General features: G+C 42.1%; 2 protein-coding genes and 1 pseudogene across 2 annotated transcripts; all 3 read right to left on the bottom strand.

The window, feature by feature from the left end:
* Positions 1–539: 539 nt before the first annotated feature.
* LOC140077553 (olfactory receptor 6Q1-like) lies at positions 540–3,157 on the bottom strand. Its single transcript, XM_072124808.1, has 2 exons — positions 3,055–3,157; positions 540–1,456 (listed from the first exon to the last, which is right to left on the bottom strand). The coding sequence occupies exons 1-2, from the start codon at positions 3,155–3,157 to the stop codon at positions 540–542; spliced, it is 1,020 nt and encodes a 339-aa protein (XP_071980909.1).
* Positions 3,158–4,411: 1,254 nt separating this feature from the next.
* Positions 4,412–5,368, bottom strand: LOC140077552 (olfactory receptor 6Q1-like). The gene has a single exon (XM_072124807.1). The coding sequence runs from the start codon at positions 5,366–5,368 to the stop codon at positions 4,412–4,414; it is 957 nt and encodes a 318-aa protein (XP_071980908.1).
* A 14,248-nt stretch (positions 5,369–19,616) lies between these two features.
* LOC140077551 (olfactory receptor 5V1-like) lies at positions 19,617–20,562 on the bottom strand (annotated as a pseudogene).
* Positions 20,563–21,825: the final 1,263 nt, after the last annotated feature.

The raw sequence follows: 21,825 nt of genomic DNA, 5'->3' as shown, positions 1-21,825 counted from the left end.
TGTGATGTACAAATCGTTGTATTGCAATTGACTGAAAAGAAATTTAAAAATAAAATATTAAGAAAAAGTTTTAAAAACATAAAATGACCTTCCTTATCCCTGAGGTCTCACTGGGACTGATAATGCTACACAAAATGACAATTGGTGCCAATATCTTTTTAATACTTTAGAGTATGGAGCTGTGTAAGGTGTCATGTTCTGGAGGCCAAACTGATGTGTTCATTGATTTTGGGGACTGGAAGACCTTTTGTTTCACGTTCTTGTGTGTGTTGAAATTTTTGTGTGTGCAGAAAAGTGGGGATCCTCAGTGAGGGTCTTAGCTGTCCGAGCAACTGAAGATTTCCCATCCCCCGACACCATGGAATGGGAAGCTTGGGTGAGGAAAATCAAATCCTAGATGGTGGTACCCATGCTACCTCGTCACTTCAATGCCAAGGTCACAAAAAAACCAAAGGGTTTTTCTTTAAAACTAAGAATTTAACAGTTATGGCTGAGGTTCCTTCTTGCTTTTAAGTTTGGGAAATACTAACAATAATATATTATTTTGTATGGTTTTTGGTCTTCCACTTAGCCGTCTTTGAGTTCTCAAAAGTTTTTTGTAATGCTTGCCTTACGTCCTTATTTCTAAGAGTATAGATGAGGGGGTTGACCATGGGAGTGATAACAGAATATAAAACAGATACTAGTTTGTTTGTGGAAACGGAAGAACCTGATTTGACTCCGATATAGGTAAAACTCATGCTTCCGTAGTAGACACAAACTACAGCCAAGTGGGATGTACATGTGGAGAACGCTTTGTAACGCCCTTTAGAGGAAGGCATCTTTATGACTGTCCATGTAATGCAGAAGTATGAGATGAAGATGACCAGCATTGAACTTATGAGAACAAACACAGATACAGTTAAGTCTACAATTTCTTTTGGCTTTATGTTTCCGCAAGCCAGTTTCAATACAGGGGAAGCATCACAGAAGTAATGGTCTACCAAATTGGGCCCACAGAAGTTCAGTTGTGCCATGAACCATATTGGAAGAATTGGTGTGAAGAGCCCAGTTAGCCATGAAACAATTAGAAGCCACAAAACATATTTGTCTTGCATTGTGATAGTATATCTTAGAGGATTACAGATGGCCACATAACGGTCATAGGCCATGGTAGCCAGAAGATAGCACTCAGTGGCCCCCAAAAAGGTGAAAATAAAAAGTTGAGTGAGACAACTGACGAAGGATATCTCCCGAATTCCTGTCATGATGTTGACCAACACATTGGGCAGAGTGGCACTGATGTACCAAATCTCTAAGAAGGAAAGGTTCCCCAGGAATATATACATTGGTTTCCATAGTTTGGGATCTCGAAAAACTAAGCCAAGTATTGCCAAGTTCTCCAAGACCGTGAAGACATAAATTAGAAGGAATAAAGAAAAGATGGCATTCTGGCAATGAGAACAGCTTGAAAATCCTGCAAGAAGGAACGTGCTCACTCTGGTCCTATTGGACATTGTAGATAGATCTTCAACTTACAGATGTAGGCGATTTTGTCTCAATAATTTCTGCTGATTGCAAATTACCTTATTAAGTAATTAATTATACTGTTTAATTTTAGATGCAGAGAATGGCTGAAGAATGAAAATAAATATACAATTAGCACATTTTCATTGTTGCTCCGAACACTGTATATAGATGCCTTGCACAGGTCCTTGGGTAGTGATACATGACACAAGGATCTAAACAACATCAATATTTGGGGCTACTCTTCCTCCATACATCATGTACTAATCATAACATAGTTCTTCAGTTTGCTCAGTGTAAAATTTTGATCTTTATGCAAATGAGCCTCCAAGTGCAAAGGGGTCAAGGTCATTCCTGTGGTTGCACTTTGGAGCTTATATACTAGGGGTCGCGCAACGCACTTTTGTGGCCTGTCCACGGTTTTCGGGATTTGCGCAGCTTTGACAGGTATGTAACAGGGGTTTGCGCTGGGATTGTGTCGTACGCGATCAAATTGTGGCGCAACTGTGCTGGCTTCCATGCGAAAACAAATCAGGGGACGAGCCGTCGGACGATCTGATGGATTCGTACTGAGCGCGGGATTTAACTTTCAAATTGTGTCGCAAGACAATGCACTTACATGCACCAGTAACCCCGAGGACCTGAGCGGGGAAGTGACACATGCAGGATATCGGGCGCATGATCTAAGTGAATCGCGGCACAGTGCATGATCGTTGGACAATGCACTTTTGTGAACTCTGCGGGACCGGGTAAGTAAATGTGCCCCTTTATGCCCCTTTATGTCTACTGGGGGTGCAGAGGCCAGCACCCCCAGTAGTGACCCTTTACATAATAAATGACAACCCCCCCAAAGAAATAAGGTAAATGAATAAAAGGAGCAACTGTAAGTCTGGCCACACCCCTCGTGCACTTAGATGCTCGTTTGCATTAAGATAAAAACTATATTTTCTGTAACATGTAAAAGCAATTGGATGGTAAGTTTGGAAATCTTGTCAAGTCTTAGTACAAAATACAAATTTTTACTTGGTTGATTTTGGAGCTCACGATTTTGATACTATGTCACCGATCAGCAAGCACAAATCTTAGTAGCACTTGTCATAATAATCCAATATGAATCCTGAGGGGATTGTTTAAGTGATTTTTACTTTTTAAGCCCAATACGAAGCTCTGGATGTCCCTCTAAGGAACCACGAGATTGCTACCTTACAAGCAGTCTTTGTTTCTAGACTAGACAGGTCAAGAAACATTGGTGGCTTTGAAGGAACTGGACAGCATTCAGTGAGCAACCTAAAGCAGTAATCCATGGAACAGTCAACGCAATCCATTTTAGCACACTTGCCTTTCAAAAAACAGGAAGGGGACACATCAGTGCTGTAGAATTTCTGGTGCAATGATTCACCTACTAGAGATTTGGTCACTGGTAATTAATGTTGAGCGGAAGTTCTGGTCCGAATTTGGCTCAACCCTCCACCCCCGCCAATTTAAATAGAACCCACAAAGCCACAGCCAGTATTTAAATCAATGTGGCCTGTGCAAACAGGCACTTACTTGCCAGTGATGAGTTTGCAATGCCATTCTGGGGAGGATTATCTCTTCCAGTCATGAAGTCGTGGGGACCAATGTCCTCCCCAAAATAGCGGCACCCATGCATCATTGGCTTTAAATGGGGTGTTGAATGGTGATAATGTAATTGGTATTCTCTCTTAGTCTTATTACTACTCTCTTAGTTTCTCATAACACCCACAATTTGCTTGTCAGGTTCTGTTATCCGGTGTTACCGGTGGAGGAACCCGTAACCAAACAGAATTTTCAAGCCCAGTTCATCGATTCTGCTCATCAATACTGGTGATAGCTGATTTGGTGGTCCTGGCTTTACAAGGTTTGGATCAATTTTGAAATGGATTTTTACTGCAATAAGTTATCTACGATTCTGCTTTCTTGTATTGAGTCCCCCATACACCCCTTTATTTTAAAATGTTTTGTGACTCGAAACCTATTGGGCTCAGAACTCCATTCTCAAGATGTCTGGAGTTCACAGCATGTAGACCAACATCATAAGGTTTCAAAGTTATTTTACTTGGGGGGGATTTACTAATTGTGGCGCAAGCACGACTGTCGGCATCGGACAGCACGAGCACTTGAGCATTTTAGTGCTCGCTCATCTCTACTCTTGATGTATCGGGCTGCGAACTTGCAGCGGCGGGGCTATCATACGTTGGCGCACAAGCTTCATTTCCTCTTATTCTGACTCTAATAACTTTTTCATACTTCGGTGTACGGAGTTGTGGTATCATTTTTTGCGACTCTTGATGATGTGCATGGAGAACTCTCAGCCCGTGAGACCTCTCCATACACCCGTAACGACATGTGATGTACAAATCGTTGTATTGCAATTGACTGAAAAGAAATTTAAAAATAAAATATTAAGAAAAAGTTTTAAAAACATAAAATGACCTTCCTTATCCCTGAGGTCTCACTGGGACTGATAATGCTACACAAAATGACAATTGGTGCCAATATCTTTTTAATACTTTAGAGTATGGAGCTGTGTAAGGTGTCATGTTCTGGAGGCCAAACTGATGTGTTCATTGATTTTGGGGACTGGAAGACCTTTTGTTTCACGTTCTTGTGTGTGTTGAAATTTTTGTGTGTGCAGAAAAGTGGGGATCCTCAGTGAGGGTCTTAGCTGTCCGAGCAACTGAAGATTTCCCATCCCCCGACACCATGGAATGGGAAGCTTGGGTGAGGAAAATCAAATCCTAGATGGTGGTACCCATGCTACCTCGTCACTTCAATGCCAAGGTCACAAAAAAACCAAAGGGTTTTTCTTTAAAACTAAGAATTTAACAGTTATGGCTGAGGTTCCTTCTTGCTTTTAAGTTTGGGAAATACTAACAATAATATATTATTTTGTATGGTTTTTGGTCTTCCACTTAGCCGTCTTTGAGTTCTCAAAAGTTTTTTGTAATGCTTGCCTTACGTCCTTATTTCTAAGAGTATAGATGAGGGGGTTGACCATGGGAGTGATAACAGAATATAAAACAGATACTAGTTTGTTTGTGGAAACGGAAGAACCTGATTTGACTCCGATATAGGTAAAACTCATGCTTCCGTAGTAGACACAAACTACAGCCAAGTGGGATGTACATGTGGAGAACGCTTTGTAACGCCCTTTAGAGGAAGGCATCTTTATGACTGTCCATGTAATGCAGAAGTATGAGATGAAGATGACCAGCATTGAACTTATGAGAACAAACACAGATACAGTTAAGTCTACAATTTCTTTTGGCTTTATGTTTCCGCAAGCCAGTTTCAATACAGGGGAAGCATCACAGAAGTAATGGTCTACCAAATTGGGCCCACAGAAGTTCAGTTGTGCCATGAACCATATTGGAAGAATTGGTGTGAAGAGCCCAGTTAGCCATGAAACAATTAGAAGCCACAAAACATATTTGTCTTGCATTGTGATAGTATATCTTAGAGGATTACAGATGGCCACATAACGGTCATAGGCCATGGTAGCCAGAAGATAGCACTCAGTGGCCCCCAAAAAGGTGAAAATAAAAAGTTGAGTGAGACAACTGACGAAGGATATCTCCCGAATTCCTGTCATGATGTTGACCAACACATTGGGCAGAGTGGCACTGATGTACCAAATCTCTAAGAAGGAAAGGTTCCCCAGGAATATATACATTGGTTTCCATAGTTTGGGATCTCGAAAAACTAAGCCAAGTATTGCCAGGTTCTCCAAGACCGTGAAGACATAAACTAGAAGGAATAAAGAAAAGATGGCATTCTGGCAATGAGAACAGCTTGAAAATCCTGCAAGAAGGAACGTGCTCACTCTGGTCCTATTGGACATTGTAGATAGATCTTCAACTTACAGATGTAGGCGATTTTGTCTCAATAATTTCTGCTGATTGCAAATTACCTTATTAAGTAATTAATTATACTGTTTAATTTTAGATGCAGAGAATGGCTGAAGAATGAAAATAAATATACAATTAGCACATTTTCATTGTTGCTCCGAACACTGTATATAGATGCCTTGCACAGGTCCTTGGGTAGTGATACATGACACAAGGATCTAAACAACATCAATATTTGGGGCTACTCTTCCTCCATACATCATGTACTAATCATAACATAGTTCTTCAGTTTGCTCAGTGTAAAATTTTGATCTTTATGCAAATGAGCCTCCAAGTGCAAAGGGGTCAAGGTCATTCCTGTGGTTGCACTTTGGAGCTTATATACTAGGGGTCGCGCAACGCACTTTTGTGGCCTGTCCACGGTTTTCGGGATTTGCGCAGCTTTGACAGGTATGTAACAGGGGTTTGCGCTGGGATTGTGTCGTACGCGATCAAATTGTGGCGCAACTGTGCTGGCTTCCATGCGAAAACAAATCAGGGGACGAGCCGTCGGACGATCTGATGGATTCGTACTGAGCGCGGGATTTAACTTTCAAATTGTGTCGCAAGACAATGCACTTACATGCACCAGTAACCCCGAGGACCTGAGCGGGGAAGTGACACATGCAGGATATCGGGCGCATGATCTAAGTGAATCGCGGCACAGTGCATGATCGTTGGACAATGCACTTTTGTGAACTCTGCGGGACCGGGTAAGTAAATGTGCCCCTTTATGCCCCTTTATGTCTACTGGGGGTGCAGAGGCCAGCACCCCCAGTAGTGACCCTTTACATAATAAATGACAACCCCCCCAAAGAAATAAGGTAAATGAATAAAAGGAGCAACTGTAAGTCTGGCCACACCCCTCGTGCACTTAGATGCTCGTTTGCATTAAGATAAAAACTATATTTTCTGTAACATGTAAAAGCAATTGGATGGTAAGTTTGGAAATCTTGTCAAGTCTTAGTACAAAATACAAATTTTTACTTGGTTGATTTTGGAGCTCACGATTTTGATACTATGTCACCGATCAGCAAGCACAAATCTTAGTAGCACTTGTCATAATAATCCAATATGAATCCTGAGGGGATTGTTTAAGTGATTTTTACTTTTTAAGCCCAATACGAAGCTCTGGATGTCCCTCTAAGGAACCACGAGATTGCTACCTTACAAGCAGTCTTTGTTTCTAGACTAGACAGGTCAAGAAACATTGGTGGCTTTGAAGGAACTGGACAGCATTCAGTGAGCAACCTAAAGCAGTAATCCATGGAACAGTCAACGCAATCCATTTTAGCACACTTGCCTTTCAAAAAACAGGAAGGGGACACATCAGTGCTGTAGAATTTCTGGTGCAATGATTCACCTACTAGAGATTTGGTCACTGGTAATTAATGTTGAGCGGAAGTTCTGGTCCGAATTTGGCTCAACCCTCCACCCCCGCCAATTTAAATAGAACCCACAAAGCCACAGCCAGTATTTAAATCAATGTGGCCTGTGCAAACAGGCACTTACTTGCCAGTGATGAGTTTGCAATGCCATTCTGGGGAGGATTATCTCTTCCAGTCATGAAGTCGTGGGGACCAATGTCCTCCCCAAAATAGCGGCACCCATGCATCATTGGCTTTAAATGGGGTGTTGAATGGTGATAATGTAATTGGTATTCTCTCTTAGTCTTATTACTACTCTCTTAGTTTCTCATAACACCCACAATTTGCTTGTCAGGTTCTGTTATCCGGTGTTACCGGTGGAGGAACCCGTAACCAAACAGAATTTTCAAGCCCAGTTCATCGATTCTGCTCATCAATACTGGTGATAGCTGATTTGGTGGTCCTGGCTTTACAAGGTTTGGATCAATTTTGAAATGGATTTTTACTGCAATAAGTTATCTACGATTCTGCTTTCTTGTATTGAGTCCCCCATACACCCCTTTATTTTAAAATGTTTTGTGACTCGAAACCTATTGGGCTCAGAACTCCATTCTCAAGATGTCTGGAGTTCACAGCATGTAGACCAACATCATAAGGTTTCAAAGTTATTTTACTTGGGGGGGATTTACTAATTGTGGCGCAAGCACGACTGTCGGCATCGGAGATCAGTCTCCGGAAAGCACAGCCCGATGTATTGAAATGGTGCACGGCTGTAAGTAAATAATGGGTAGACGGTAATAATCAGTTGTGCGCCATAAAAATGCCGACATCAATGAGATATGAGCCAAAATCTTACATGGACTGCACCTTAATTTTGCTCTCTGACCATTTTTTTCCTGGTCTATCGTGCGCCAAAAATTGTGCCTAAAAATGGCAACAAAATACACATAAATGTGGAGGATAATGTGGAAAAGTTAGGCCACTCCCACTTGCGACCAAAAAATACGGAGAAGTCGGGATAGTCGGAAACATCTGTTCTTTCTGGCGCAAACTCATTATAAATGTTCCACAACAATTCTGCGCCCAAAAAAAACAAAGATCCCGACAATCTTTTGGTTCAGATACGATAATACATGTCTCCAATTAACTTGGTTTTATAGGATAGCATTGTTCCTTTTCCGTCATAAGCAGCAACACATATGGAAAGTCTCCTATAAAAGTCCACTGTTATGTCATCAGTAGTTATCGTTTCTACGTACGTTCACTTACCTCACAAGAACGAAAATCCAGGGTTATCAAAACCATATAAGATGTATCAATGTATCAATTTACAGACATACTGCAATAACCATGTCACACAGTGTAGGATACTTACAATAGGAATCTTTCCAGTTTACCATATATTCTATACTATTGGTTCCCACTGAGACCTAATATCAAAGATTTCAATAAATTCTACATAAATCTAATCCTCTACTAATTAATACTGCAGGAATATTTGTTACATTGTAAAAGCCCAATCTGCATGTATCACATACTAGAAGCCGATAGTGACAGCACAATAAGTCTGTGCCGTAATGTGCTGCCCGTTATCATGTATTTATAGGTGCCCAAAACACGGGAGAGATGTTCAAGGTGGATTATCCAAGATCCTGAAGAGGGACATGTCGTAATTACTACTATACCATGGCTACCATTTCCCATTGGGACTGGTCAGTGTCAAGTGAATTGATGTATGAGCGGCTCTAAGCATTCATACAGTGAGATTTATAGAGGGTTGTCTACAAGGTTCACTATGGATAAATCTAAAGTTATGGATTTGTGTTTTAGGTAAATTGGAAGAGTCACTTGTTGAGGAAGATCTGGATGCACTTGTAGACATGACTGCCACCAGGAATATCAGGGTCCCATATAGGCAAATTACCCCCCCCCCCTCCAATTCCATTAGCCACATTCCAATATACCAACATGAACCGTATGACCTGAATCTATGTCATGCACATTTGAAGATTACCCAGTAACTACACTACTGACGAAACATGGGAAGACAATGGGGCACATTTACCCGGTCCTGTCGCAATCCAGCGGCGCGTTCTCCGTCGAGGATTCGGGTCTTCCGGCGATTCACTAAGGTAGTGCGCCCGGTGTCGCTGCTGCGCTGAAGTCCACCGGAATTCACCTTCTCCATCTCGGTGTATGCGAGTGCTATTTTTCGACACACGGTTTTTTAAAAATTCCGCGTTTTTTCCGAATCCCTCAGTTTTTCCGAAGGTCAAGCCCCCGTATTTCTGTCGCTTGAAAGCTGGCGCCGATGCGCCACAATCCGATCGCGTGCGCCAAAATCCCAGGGCAATTCTGCGCAAATCGGAAAAATTTGGGAAACCATGCGGAAAAACGTGATTCGGACCATTTGTAAATGTGCCCCATTGTATGTACTAACAAACAAGTTCTGCTTCTTCGACTACCGCTGCTGGATCTGTCCTCTGATGTCTTCAGCTCTATGAAGCATCTCCACGCTGTACTAAAATATGGCTGTCCCTTATGGCTTTGTCACACACTATGCTCCTAAATAATATATATCCCAACACCACAACTGCCCCCCCCCATAATTATAATTAAATAGAAAACACCATGATATATAATAATTGTTAGATATTAATAGTTGTTAAAAGTTGTTATAATATAATATGTGCCTGTAATACCTTGAACCCCCCTCCCCCCTCCAAAATAACAGGGTTCTGAATTAATTATGGAAGCAATACATGTTATGTATTATGGGCTCATATGATCCCAGTGCTCCCACAGTAGCCAATATATCATAGTATCATAGTTTATACGGTTGAAAAAAGACACATGTCCATCAAGTTTAACCAAGGAAGGGAAGGGATTGGATGAGGAAGGGATTTACGGGAAACAATTCTATATAACATAACCATCAATGTTATTTAGGTGTAAAAAGGCATCTAGACCCTTCTTGAAGCTCTCTGCTGTCCCTGCTGTGACCAGCGCCTGAGCTCTCTGCTGTCCCTGCTGTGACCAGCGCCTGAGCTCTCTGCTGTCCCTGCTGTGACCAGCGCCTGAGCTCTCTGCTGTCCCTGCTGTGACCAGCACCTGAGCTCTCTGCTGTCCCTGCTGTGACCAGCGCCTGAGCTCTCTGCTGTCCCTGCTGTGACCAGCGCCTGAGCTCTCTGCTGTCCCTGCTGTAACCAGCGCCTGAGCTCTCTGCTGTCCCTGCTGTGACCAGCGCCTGAGCTCTCTGCTGTCCCTGCTGTGACCAGCGCCTGAGCTCTCTGCTGTCCCTGCTGTGACCTGCGCCTGAGCTCTCTGCTGTCCCTGCTGTGACCAGCGCCTGAGCTCTCTGCTGTCCCTGCTGTGACCAGCGCCTGAGCTCTCTGCTGTCCCTGCCGTGACCAGCGCCTGAGCTCTCTGCTGTCCCTGCTGTGACCAGCGCCTGAGCTCTCTGCTGTCCCTGCTGTGACCAGCGCCTGAGCTCTCTGCTGTCCCTGCTGTGACCAGCGCCTGAGCTCTCTGCTCTCCCTGCTGTGACCAGCGCCTGAGCTCTCTGCTGTCCCTGTCCCAAATTGCACATCATAGTGATGGTATTTAATATTCCATGCCGTGTACTGGGAATCAGGGAAAAAAATCCAAATACAGTGAAATTGGTGAAAAATGCATCTGTGCTTGGATTTTACAGCTTTCACTCTGCGCCCAAATGACAAGTCTCCTTTATTCTTTGGGTCAGTACGATCACGGCGATACCAAATTTAGATAGGTTTTATAATGTTTTCATACATTTACAAAAATTAAAACCTCCTGTAAAAAAAACAAAATTCTTCATTTTGCCATCTTCTGGGGCTAATAAATTACTTTGGTGTACGGAGCTGTGGGTGGTGTCATTTTTTGAGACTTTCGATGACGTTTTCAACGGTACCATTGTGAGGACTGTATCCTTTTTATAGAATTCTTTATATTTTGCAAAATGGTAAAAAAGTGTCATTTTTTACTTTGGATGCTATTTTCCGTTAGGTGGCTAACCGTCGTAAATAACCGTTATTATATTTTGACTGATCGGACATTGTGGGACATGGCAATACCCAACAAGTTTATTGTTTTTACTGTTACAGTATATTTATGTCAGTTCTGAATAGCTGGTTGTCAAGGCACCTTCATGCTAAGAATGTGTATTTATTAAACAAGCCCTTTAACCCCTTCTGGGTCCCGGCGGGGCGAGCCCTCTCCATAGCCGGTAAGCCTTTGCTGCATATTGCAATGGTGCCGACGGCTTCATAAAGATCTTGTCGGGGATCATTGCTCTCTGTGACGTCATCAGGGGCGTCATCCGCCTCCATGGTAGCCACTTCGTTTTAACTCATTGATTACAATGTGATATCAGCACATTGTAATGAATGTAATGAATGAGGAGGAAAATCCCCATGTACCCCAGTATATGATAGGATCGTACAGACAACCTAGGGTTAAAGTACCCTAGGGAGCCTGAAAAATAGTAAAAGTAAAAATAAAAAAAAGTAAAAAAAAAAAATTATAATAAAAAAACCTAAAAATTCAAATCACCCCCCTTTCCCTAGAACTAATATAAATAAACACATTGGGGGTCATTTACTAAGGGCCCGATTCGCGTTTTCCCGACGTGTTACCCGAATATTGCCGACTTGCGCCGATTTCCCCTGAATTGCCCCGGGATTTTGGCGCACGCGATCGGATTGTGGCGCATCGGCGCTGGCATGCATGTGACGGAAATCGGGGGGCGTGGCTGAACGAAAACCCGACGGATTCGGAAAAACTGCTGCATTTAAAACAAAAAATCAAAATATAATAACGTTTTTTCACTGCGTTTTACCCCGTAGTGGAAAACAGCGTCCAAAGTCGAAAATGGCACTTTTTTGCCATTTTGAAAAATATAAAAAATTTTAAAAAAGTGATCAAAAGGTCGCACAGTCCTAAAAGTTATAGCAATGAAAACGCCATCAAAAGTCACCAAAAATGACACCACCCACAGCACCGTACACCAAAGTATGAAAAAGTTATTAGCGCCAGAAGATGGCAAAATTAAAAAAAAAAGATAAAGATAAAAATAGTACATTGATGAGCCAAGTATATAATCTAAAAATGTAACCAAGGTTGAGTTAAATGCTACAGTAGTGAAGGAGCCTCATATGGTATGATGCTCTTAGACAAAAAATGGACCTCAGAGGTCCATCATTGACCAAATATGGAACCAACTCCCTTGTCACTAGGGACTTCTTATGGGATAAATCACCTACAAGACCTTATTGATTATATGACCTATGTGTACTGTGATAACAACAAAGTTTATGGTGATATTTTATGTGGACACGTATATATATGGCGTATGGATCAAGGGTTGACCTCATAATCCTCCTCCGAAGCGTTCGAGGAGGCCCAGTCCACCATACAAAGTTAATGGTAGATCCATTGAACATTACATGGAATCTCATCAGGTAATTTACAATAGACTATATTTAGTTATGTGATGTGTAACCTTTCTGTAATAATTACATATACTGATAGTCACGGGAGTTCTCGGCCGCTCCTCACAAGTGCCAATTAATCCTGAAGAGATAAACCCCTGGAGCCAACGACTTCTATTATAATTTAATGTGAAGTTTCAGCTCCGGAAGGTCTCAGGTGGGCCTGGTCCCTCTAATTTATCTTCTAATTAAAACTTGAAGTTCATTGTAATTATTACACCACATAACAAGTCCCCCGGTTGGCAAACATGGACACTTCTATTTTAGTTTCGAGGCTTCTCTAAGGGGAATTCTTGAGTGAATCTTGTTTGCATGGAGGCAGATGGGATTTGTAATGTTGATATAGTCAGCTGGGCCTGGTTCTTTACAATGAATATGATTTACTGTAGTTCCATACACAATTCAGTGTATAGCCTTCAAAATGAGTCAACTGGACCACCAGATTCCACACTGGATGTATAAGTTTAATAGATGAGATACTATTGACACTTTGTAAACCTATCGTTCTTTTTAGCAGTTGAGTCTTAATTTTAGGCGGATAGAATAACCGATTAAAAAAAATGTGAAAACAGATAAAGACTGTCCAACTAGTGGGCAATAGGGGGCACAGCAGGCTCCAAGTGTTGCTCACTTTTATAGGGGGCACAATGACTCCATAGCAAGATTGTTCTTTTTTTATAGTAGCTTTATAGGGTAAATCAGGAAGGGAACCATGAAGGGGCAGGGGGAAGTAAGAGTCAGCACCAAAGGAGTAGAGGCAATCAGACGATTGTATCCAAGGTTGCCAGGTTTTGTAAAATGTTTTGTATGTGCCATGTATTGAGGAAGAAAGATCCACCATGTATACATGAGGTCATCGACCTTGGTCAACCACATTGAAGTTGTTGGAGGGGAAGTTTAAATGGGGATGCAAGGCCTTTTAGCGATGACCAGAAAACACGTTAGGGAGCTAATACATACAAGTTGAAAAGTCACAATGGAGGAGTTGGAGAAGAGGTGTGCAATTTTCCCACCCATAAGTTGAACAGGAAGGACCCATATTCTAGTACCAGGAGACGTCCACAGATAATCTTCCATCATGTGAGTCACAGTCTGCCTCCTGGTACTACGTGCCCTATCTGTTGGTTGTAGATTCCGAGGAGAATTGAACTTGGTGACCACATTGTGGTGGTGCTAGTATGCTTGCTGTGTTGGTGACTTCTCCTTCTTGTGCTGCCACTGAGCTCTTAATGTTGGATGGGAACTCTGCCAGTAGTGCCTCCACCACGCTTGTACTCCCTCATTTTTCTATTACACTCTACTGGTGGAATGAAGGATGTCTATGTCTTTATCCATGTAGCATTGATCCAACAGGCTGGCCACCCAGTATTCAGAACTTTGGATATCTAGTCAACTCAGGTGTCATTGGGCAGACACTGCAGCATGTATTGGCTCATGTGAGCAAGGCTGCCCAGAGGTAAAGACAAGCTGCCCTCAACAGGAGTTGTCTCTTTCTCCACCTTCACATACCTCTAGCCGCGCTTTAGTGATACCTGTGAGCTGCTCTGGGTGTTATCCATCCATTGGATGGACAGTGCAGTACCTGAACTCAGGTCTAGCAACCCAACCTGCGAGCCATGTGTGGACCTGCTGTTCCTTTCCTTCCTTCTGTGCCACTATTAAATCCTCCGTCATGGTCCGAAGAGCTTTTTTACGTGTCAGTTTTGAGGTGCATTGACCAGAGCTTGTGTGTGATAAGGCCCAAACCTCGTCTTTCTTTCCATTATTTGAGGAATAGAAAGGTGAACGGATGGTGTGCACAGACTTGATGATGGTGACAGTGGTGCTGCTGGTGGTAGTGGTGGTGGTGTCACATTCTCCATTTGTGGGGAGAAGGGTGGCCTTGTCACTCAGAAGGCAGGGTGCAGACTGAACCAATCAAAGCAGCAGAGGGAGGCTCAGGTGTTTTCACTCTTTTGTGGTGTCTCATCTACTGCAGCTCTTGTTTACTTTGCAGGTGCTTGGTCATACATGAGGTGCTCAGATTGTTGAGACTTGGGACTTGCTTTATAGACTGGTGACACAGTGTGTAAATGACAAATGCTACATATTTACTAATCTGGATGAAAAAGTGCAAAGCCGCACACCCCCTGTGGGCCAGCCTTTGGGTGCTGAGTCTCTGGGCACACTTGGTAGTAGCAAGCAAAGTTTGACTATAGGCTTCCTTACCACCACATCTTCATCCAAACTATCACTGCCTTCGATTCATGTTGGGTCTAGAACCTCATCAGCCCCCGTGGCATCTTTAACCACTGAGTCCTTACTGTTTACCTCATTCTCAGTCTGAACATCACAGAAAGCCACAGCATTTGGGTTTCATCACAGTCGTAGATCTAATGTGATGGTCCGTCGACCACACCCTCATCCTCCAGCACAAGTTTTTGGTAATTATGGAACATGGACAACCTCTCTTTACAGTTTGCCATTGTCTAGTTTTCTGCAGTCTTCTTTGAGTTATCACCTGATTCCAGGTAGATTGGCCACACAACCCCAACTAATAGAGTCATCATACAGAATGAGATACTGCTCTGTGACTTTTGGTTGACACAGCTTTGGTGTTTTGAAGGGACGTGAAAAGGGGCTATTCCCTTGCAGCAGAAGTTGAGCATGGTGAAGATAATCCCTTGGGAGTTGAGGCATTGGGGCAGATTTATCAAGCTGTCTGAAAGTCAGAATATCTCTAGTTGCCCATGGCAACCAATTACAGCTCAGCTTTCATTTTACCAGTGCTCGTGAATATTTTGAAGGGGAGCTGTGATTGGTTGCCATGGGCAACTAGAATATTCTGACTTTCAGACAGCTTGATAAATCTGCCCCACTATCTTCCAATTGACCAATGCCTCAACTTTGTGAGGCCTGTTGGGACCTACAAGTATATGCTGCAAACCCTGGCAACCTGCTCGCACTAGAGGATGTTGTAGCAGGCACACACAGAATTTGTCCTCACTGAAGAACACATTGCAGATGTTTCCATACATCTGCTAACTTATGTGAAGACACGAGTGCCAATAGTATGTGAAGAACAATATGTGTGAAGAACACATTGCAATGTGTTCTTCACTGTGTTCTTCACTTAAATGATCCTGTGTTCACTGTTTTCACTGTGTTCTTCACTGTTCTTTACTGTGTTTCGTTAAGTTAAATCTCGTTATCGAGCAGGCGAAATACTTGTCCGAGCAACAAGCCGTTTCGAGTACGCTAATACTCGAACGAGCATCAAGCTCGGACGAGTTTAATCGCTCATCTCTAGTAGCCATGTATGATGCAAATATTACTAACACTGGTACTGTAATATTGTGCTGAATGATCCAAATAGTACTAACTGTAGTATTGTAAAGTGGTACAGTATGATGCAAATAGTGCTAACATTGGTACTATAGTGTAGCACAATATTATGCAAATATTACTAACACTGGTGTGGTAACATAGCACTGTATGATGCAAATAGTACTAGGACTGGTACTGTATGATGCAAATAGTACTAGGACTGGTATTGTATAATGCAAATATGACTAGGACTGGTATTGTATGATGCAAATAGTACTAGGACTGGTATTGTATGATGCAAATATGACTAGGACTGGTATTGTATGATGCAAATAGCACCAGGACTGGTATTGTATGATGCAAATAGCACTAGGACTGGTATTGCATGATGCAAATAGTACTAGGACTGGTACTGTAACATAGTACTGTATTGTGCAAAAAGTACTTGGAATGGTACTGTACCGTAGAACGATATTTCATCATTGCTTTTAGGGTGGTTTCTATGTTGTCTACTCAGTTGAAAAATATTCTTTATTAATTTCATGGATTCAAGAAGTTTACATTGGTACAACATTGGGGCGGACCTCTCGCAATGGGCTGGACCCTTTCCCCCTACTATGTTAATTGTACTTAACTGTTTTATCACCTATTATTTTTGTATTTATACTGTATATGTATATATATAACCCTCTGATGGCGCTATAAAAATAATAATAAATCCTGACAACAAAAAACGTACAAACAAAAAATTGTAAAATATTGTAGTTTATGGAAAACATCCCATCATGTCTCTCATACAAATACATAATGATGGGTAAGCGATGGCATCTCCTATGTACAATTCCCCTAAGTAAACGGATAGTAAACACGGCCGTTATAATGAGGCTCTGAGGTTTTCTTTACATCTCATTTGTCACTTGTGGACACTTAGGTGTTAATTGGTCTGTTGTCACACAGTGAAATACACATTAGTCTACAGAGACCTGTAGATGGGAAAGCATAAAGAATACAACGTGCAATGGCCTAGTAAAGAAATGCATTGAATCTGTCATCAGTTTTGACCACATAGTGTAATTAAAACTTTGTGTATGTTGTCAGTAGCTGCAGGACTGTGAAAGCTGCATGTATATCCCAGATTGTAGCTGCATTTGGAGCACTCTGGTGCACTAGCATCTGAGATCTCTTGACTGAACACCACACAGTCCTGTCCCCTAAATAACTTCTGTAGTATTTGAACAGAAGCGTGCTACAGCAGTGACTCATAGCAGAGGGAATGGGCTGTACTGATCTCATTGCAGACAATTAGTGAACCAGAGTTCTCCAAGTCCAGATACAATCCTGGAATATAAATGCATGTTCACAATTCTGCTGCTACTAATAACACACACAAATTAAGTTTTTCACAGACCTCCAGGGACAGTACCTAACACTGTGGTCGGATCCCCTTTAATAATATTTATTATTAAACACATTGGGGCACATTTACTTACCCGGCCAGTCGCGATCCCGGGCGCGTTCTCCAGCGATGATTCGGGTCTGCCGGGATTCACTAAGGTCTGTGCGCCCGATATCCACCAGGTGTCGCTGCAGCGCTGAGGTCCGCCGGAGTTCACCTTCTTTTTCCCGGTGCATGTGAGTGCTGATCTTGCGACACAAATTATTTTTTAAATTCCGAGGTTTTTCCGATTCCGTCAGTTTGTCCGACGGCCACGACCCCGGATTTCCATCGCGTGCAAGCCGGCGCCAATGCACCACTATCCGATCGTGTGCGCCAAAAACCCGGGACAATTTGGCGCAAATCTGTAATTTTCAGGAAACCCGACAAAAAAAAAGTGATTCGGGCCCTTAGTAAATGACCCCCATAATTCTATTTTGAGTTTAAAAAATAAAATCATAAAACCCACCCCAAAAGTTTGGCACTGTCTTGTCCGTAGCGACCTTGGCCAAACAGACTTTATTAGACCCATATGGCGAAGGTTATAAAATAAAAATTAAAAAAATAATAAAAAATTGTCATTTTAGTGCTTCCTACCTCCAAACAAATGTAATAGAAAGCAATCAAAAAATCAGATGTAAAAAGGTTATAGCAAATGCGGTTTCCTTAAAAAAAAAAGTGTTTTATTTGCTAAAGTGGTACATGTTTGGTGTCTTCTTAATCATACAAATCCTACAGAATAATTTTATCATGTTTTTTACACTGTACGGTGAAATGTGTAAAAGTTTTAACAAAAAAACAAGTAGCAAAACAGCTGTTTTATTCTGTTCCACTGTAGGAAAGAGTTAATAAATTTGAATAATAATGCTATTTTTACCATGAAAATTAACCCATTGGAAAATACAAATCTTACCACAAAAAAACAAGCCCAAGTCAGATTAAAAAAAAGTTATGTCCTTTGGAATTTGAGAAGAGAAAAATGTAAAATAAGGTCTGTGCCCTGAAGGCTATTTTAGGCCGTGTCCTTAAGGTGTTAAATCAGTAGGCGACATTGGAATTCATCCATGTCACAGATTATTTGTAGTATTATACATTTTTGAGTGTCCAGTTGTATCATCTGATGGTCAAACAGTAGATTTGTATACAGTGTCGGTCTGGAGTGACCATTGGGGGAGCTAAGGAAGAGCGTCACAGAAATATTACCCGACCCTTGTTACAAATTCCTCAAACTACTGAGACACATCACTAGTGGTTTCGTCCTATCCTTTGCCTTTGACTTTTTATTTGCAGGAAGTCTTGACGGTAGCTTAAAGGGGTTATCCGGGTTTTAAAAACTAGTGAGGGCCAGGCTGGGGAGGGCTATTTAAAAATAATAAACATCCACTTACCTCCTCCGGTGCCGCAGATGTCCCGAGCCGCGGTCCCTCTGATCCGTGCCCCTGTTTGTTTACAGGGGCACGGAAGCCGCACACAGGGAGCTTCCGGTCCGCGATGTGGCCGGGTCCTCCCATCGGTCCCTATCTCCCAGTGTTGTAAGCGCTGGGAGATGGTGTCGGATGGGAGCTTCCGGCCGCCGGGAAGCTCCCTGTGCGCCCTTGTAATGAAACCGGCGCACAGAGAAGACCGGCCGCAATGCGGGACATCGGCAGCGCCGGACGAGGTGAGTACATGTTTATTATGTTTAAATTGCCCGCTCCAGCACTGCCCTCAGTAATTTTTAAAACATGGATAACCCCTTTAATGCTTGGCCCTTGCCACATCCTCTATCTTCAGGGTACATGATGGACAGGAGATCACCATATCTTCTATCTGTAGGATACAGGATGAGCAGGAGATCACCACATCCTCTATCTTCAGGGTACATGATGGACAGGAGATCACCATATCTTCTATCTGTATGATACAGGATGAGCAGGAGATCACCACATGCTCTATCTTGAGGGTACACGATGGACAGGAGATCACCATATCTTCTATCTGTAGGATACAGGATGAGCAGGAGATCACCACATCCTCTATCTTCAGGGTACATGATGGACAAGAGATCACCATATCTTCTATATGTATGATACAGGATGAGCAGGAGATCACCACATCCTCTATGTTTAGGGTACATGATGGACAGGAGATCACCATATCTTCTATCTTTATTATACAGGATGAGCAGGAGATCACCACATCCTCTATGTTTAGGGTACATGATGGACAGGAGATCACCATATCTTCTATCTGTATGGTAGAGGATGAGCAGGAGATCACCACATCCTCTATCTTGAAGGTACACGGTGGACAACAGATCACCATATCTTCTATATGTATGATACAGGATGAGCAGGAGATCACCACATCCTCTATCTTCAGGGTACATGATGGACAGGAGATCACCATATCTGTAGGATACAGGATAGAAGATATAGTCTGGAACATGATGATGTAGATTCCTTGTTTGCTCAGGTACAGTTTCTTGAATCTCAGCTTCCTTATCTCTTTTGACAGTGAGGCAAATTCTTATGGAATTTTAGGGTTTACCTGAGAAACACATGAATTTTTTTAAGGTTTCGAGTTACCGTATGTTAGACTTTAACTATGAGGCTGTATCTAAGAAAGAATGAACTTTTCTCCGAAAAGCTGCTTTGACGTCTTTATTCTTCAAACTGTATATGAGAGGGTTTAGTACTGGGACAGCCCCAGAATTAAACAGAGAAATCAGCTTATTGTATTCAAGGCTCGCAGGTGATATCGGCTTCAGATATTGATAGATGAGAGTGGTGTAAAGCAGAATGACCACCGTGAGGTGTGAGGAACACGTGTAGAAGGCTTTGTGTCTCCCGTTGCTAGAACGGATCCTAAGGATGGTAGTTATAATAAAGACATAGGAAATGAATTTTAATAAGAACGGGATAAAAGACAAAAGAACTGCTCCCTCCATGATAAACAAGGTCTCCAACACTGATGTGTCACTACAGGAGAGTTTTATCACCGGCACAACATCACAGAAGAAATGGTTGACTACATTGGACTTGTAACACGAAAAACCCTGTGATCAAAACAATGTATGGTATTATCTCTACAAAACCAAGGATCCAACATACAGAGGCCAACATGGCACAAACTCTTCGGTTCATGATAATCCTGTATCTCAAAGGGTTACAGATGGCCACATATCGGTCATAACTCATGACCGTCAAGATGAGAAGTTCTTCACTGATGAAGCATCCAACGAAATACATTTGGGCTATGCAACCTATGTAGGAGATAGTTCTGTTTCCGGTTATCCCTATGAGAAGCATTGTATGTAGAATAACTGTGGCAGAACACATGTCGACAACGGACAAGTTGGCTAGGAAGAAGTACATGGGGTTGTGAAGGTGATGATCCAGGCAGACCAGAAGAAGAATGGTCATGTTTCCTCCAAGACTCATGAGATAAATGATAAGGACCAAAAAGAAGATGGGAACTTGAAGCTCAGGGACATCTGAGATCCCTTTGATTATAAAAAATGTCACCATTGTCTGATTTAGGTGCTCCATCTTATCGGATCTAAGAAGGATTGCTCTTTGAGATCAAGGAAAGAAGAATAAGATAATGTTAATGGAGATGTTCATGGATCCGAAGATATTATTACATAAAATGCAGTACTTTTACAATAGAGAAACATCTTACTAAGATGAAACATCTTACGGGGAACAGTAGTTGTAGAGACAACAACAGAACCCTGGACTTGGAGCCTAAGACAACCCATAGGCTTCGTCTTGGTTGGACTTACCATCTTCAGGAGTGCAGCCGATGTACAACACAGTATAAACCATAGGCTCCATAAGTGGATATTGTCATTAGAAATTACATGTGGAAAGTTAGATACCGGCTTCAGATGTTGCTCAAGTCAGGAGCCTTCTCACTACATCGTGTACACACCAATAGGGGCTCATGAAAGATAATAATAATAACTAAAACCACCAGGAATTTCTGCATTTATTTGGCCAGCAAAATCAATACCACTCACAATGGAATAAGCATCTACTGAGTAATGTGGACCAATAAACATTTTTGGGGTACCCCAGTTCATATCATTCCACCTACCAGTTGACATCCATGTGTGCATTATTACAGCCTCTGTAGAGGATGGAGCTTTTATAATGGAGCAGTGGATCATGTATGAGGCATTCTCATGGGATCCGTTTTCTGACATCTGTTCATCTTATCTAATGAAAACTGCTACATTCCAATTATAAGTAACTTTCCTGCCTTAATGAACCATAACTAATTAGCAGAACTGACAGGGACACGTTTTATTGTTAACGATTACCTTTTTGGCTTCCATCTTGGAAACTCCACTTTTTTTGTATTGCTCCAAAGTATCCAAAATAAAAAAAGACAAAAAACAACGTGACTGATGTATGATTAAAAATCACCTACTGTTTTTAATTTACTGTTACTTTGAATAAGCTTGTGTTTCTATGGTTACAGACTACACTCAAACCTTTCGTAGTCTAATCCTGTAGTCACACTTCCCCTTATATGCATGCATCTGGAAGGTGGAATATCAAATCCTTTATAAGGTTTTGTTTATGACTTTGTATAGATGCTTGTGTTAGGCTCACAATAGGCCATTTCTGTGCCTACTGCAAGGGGGAGTGGCTCAAAATAAAACACCAAGCATCATGATGTTGCCATTGGTTTGATGCAAAGTAAAGGTAAGTTCACACCACTGATAGTGGTGTCTGTAGTCAGGCTCCAGGGGTAGTGGACCCACGGGACTACCGCAGACGATGATGTAAGCGGACACCTGGGAC

This window comes from Engystomops pustulosus, chromosome 9, assembly GCF_040894005.1.
Source record: "Engystomops pustulosus chromosome 9, aEngPut4.maternal, whole genome shotgun sequence".
NCBI lineage: Eukaryota > Metazoa > Chordata > Amphibia > Anura > Leptodactylidae > Engystomops > Engystomops pustulosus.
The sequence above is the reverse complement of the archived record's forward strand: the minus strand, read 5'-3'. Positions and strand labels throughout refer to the sequence as shown.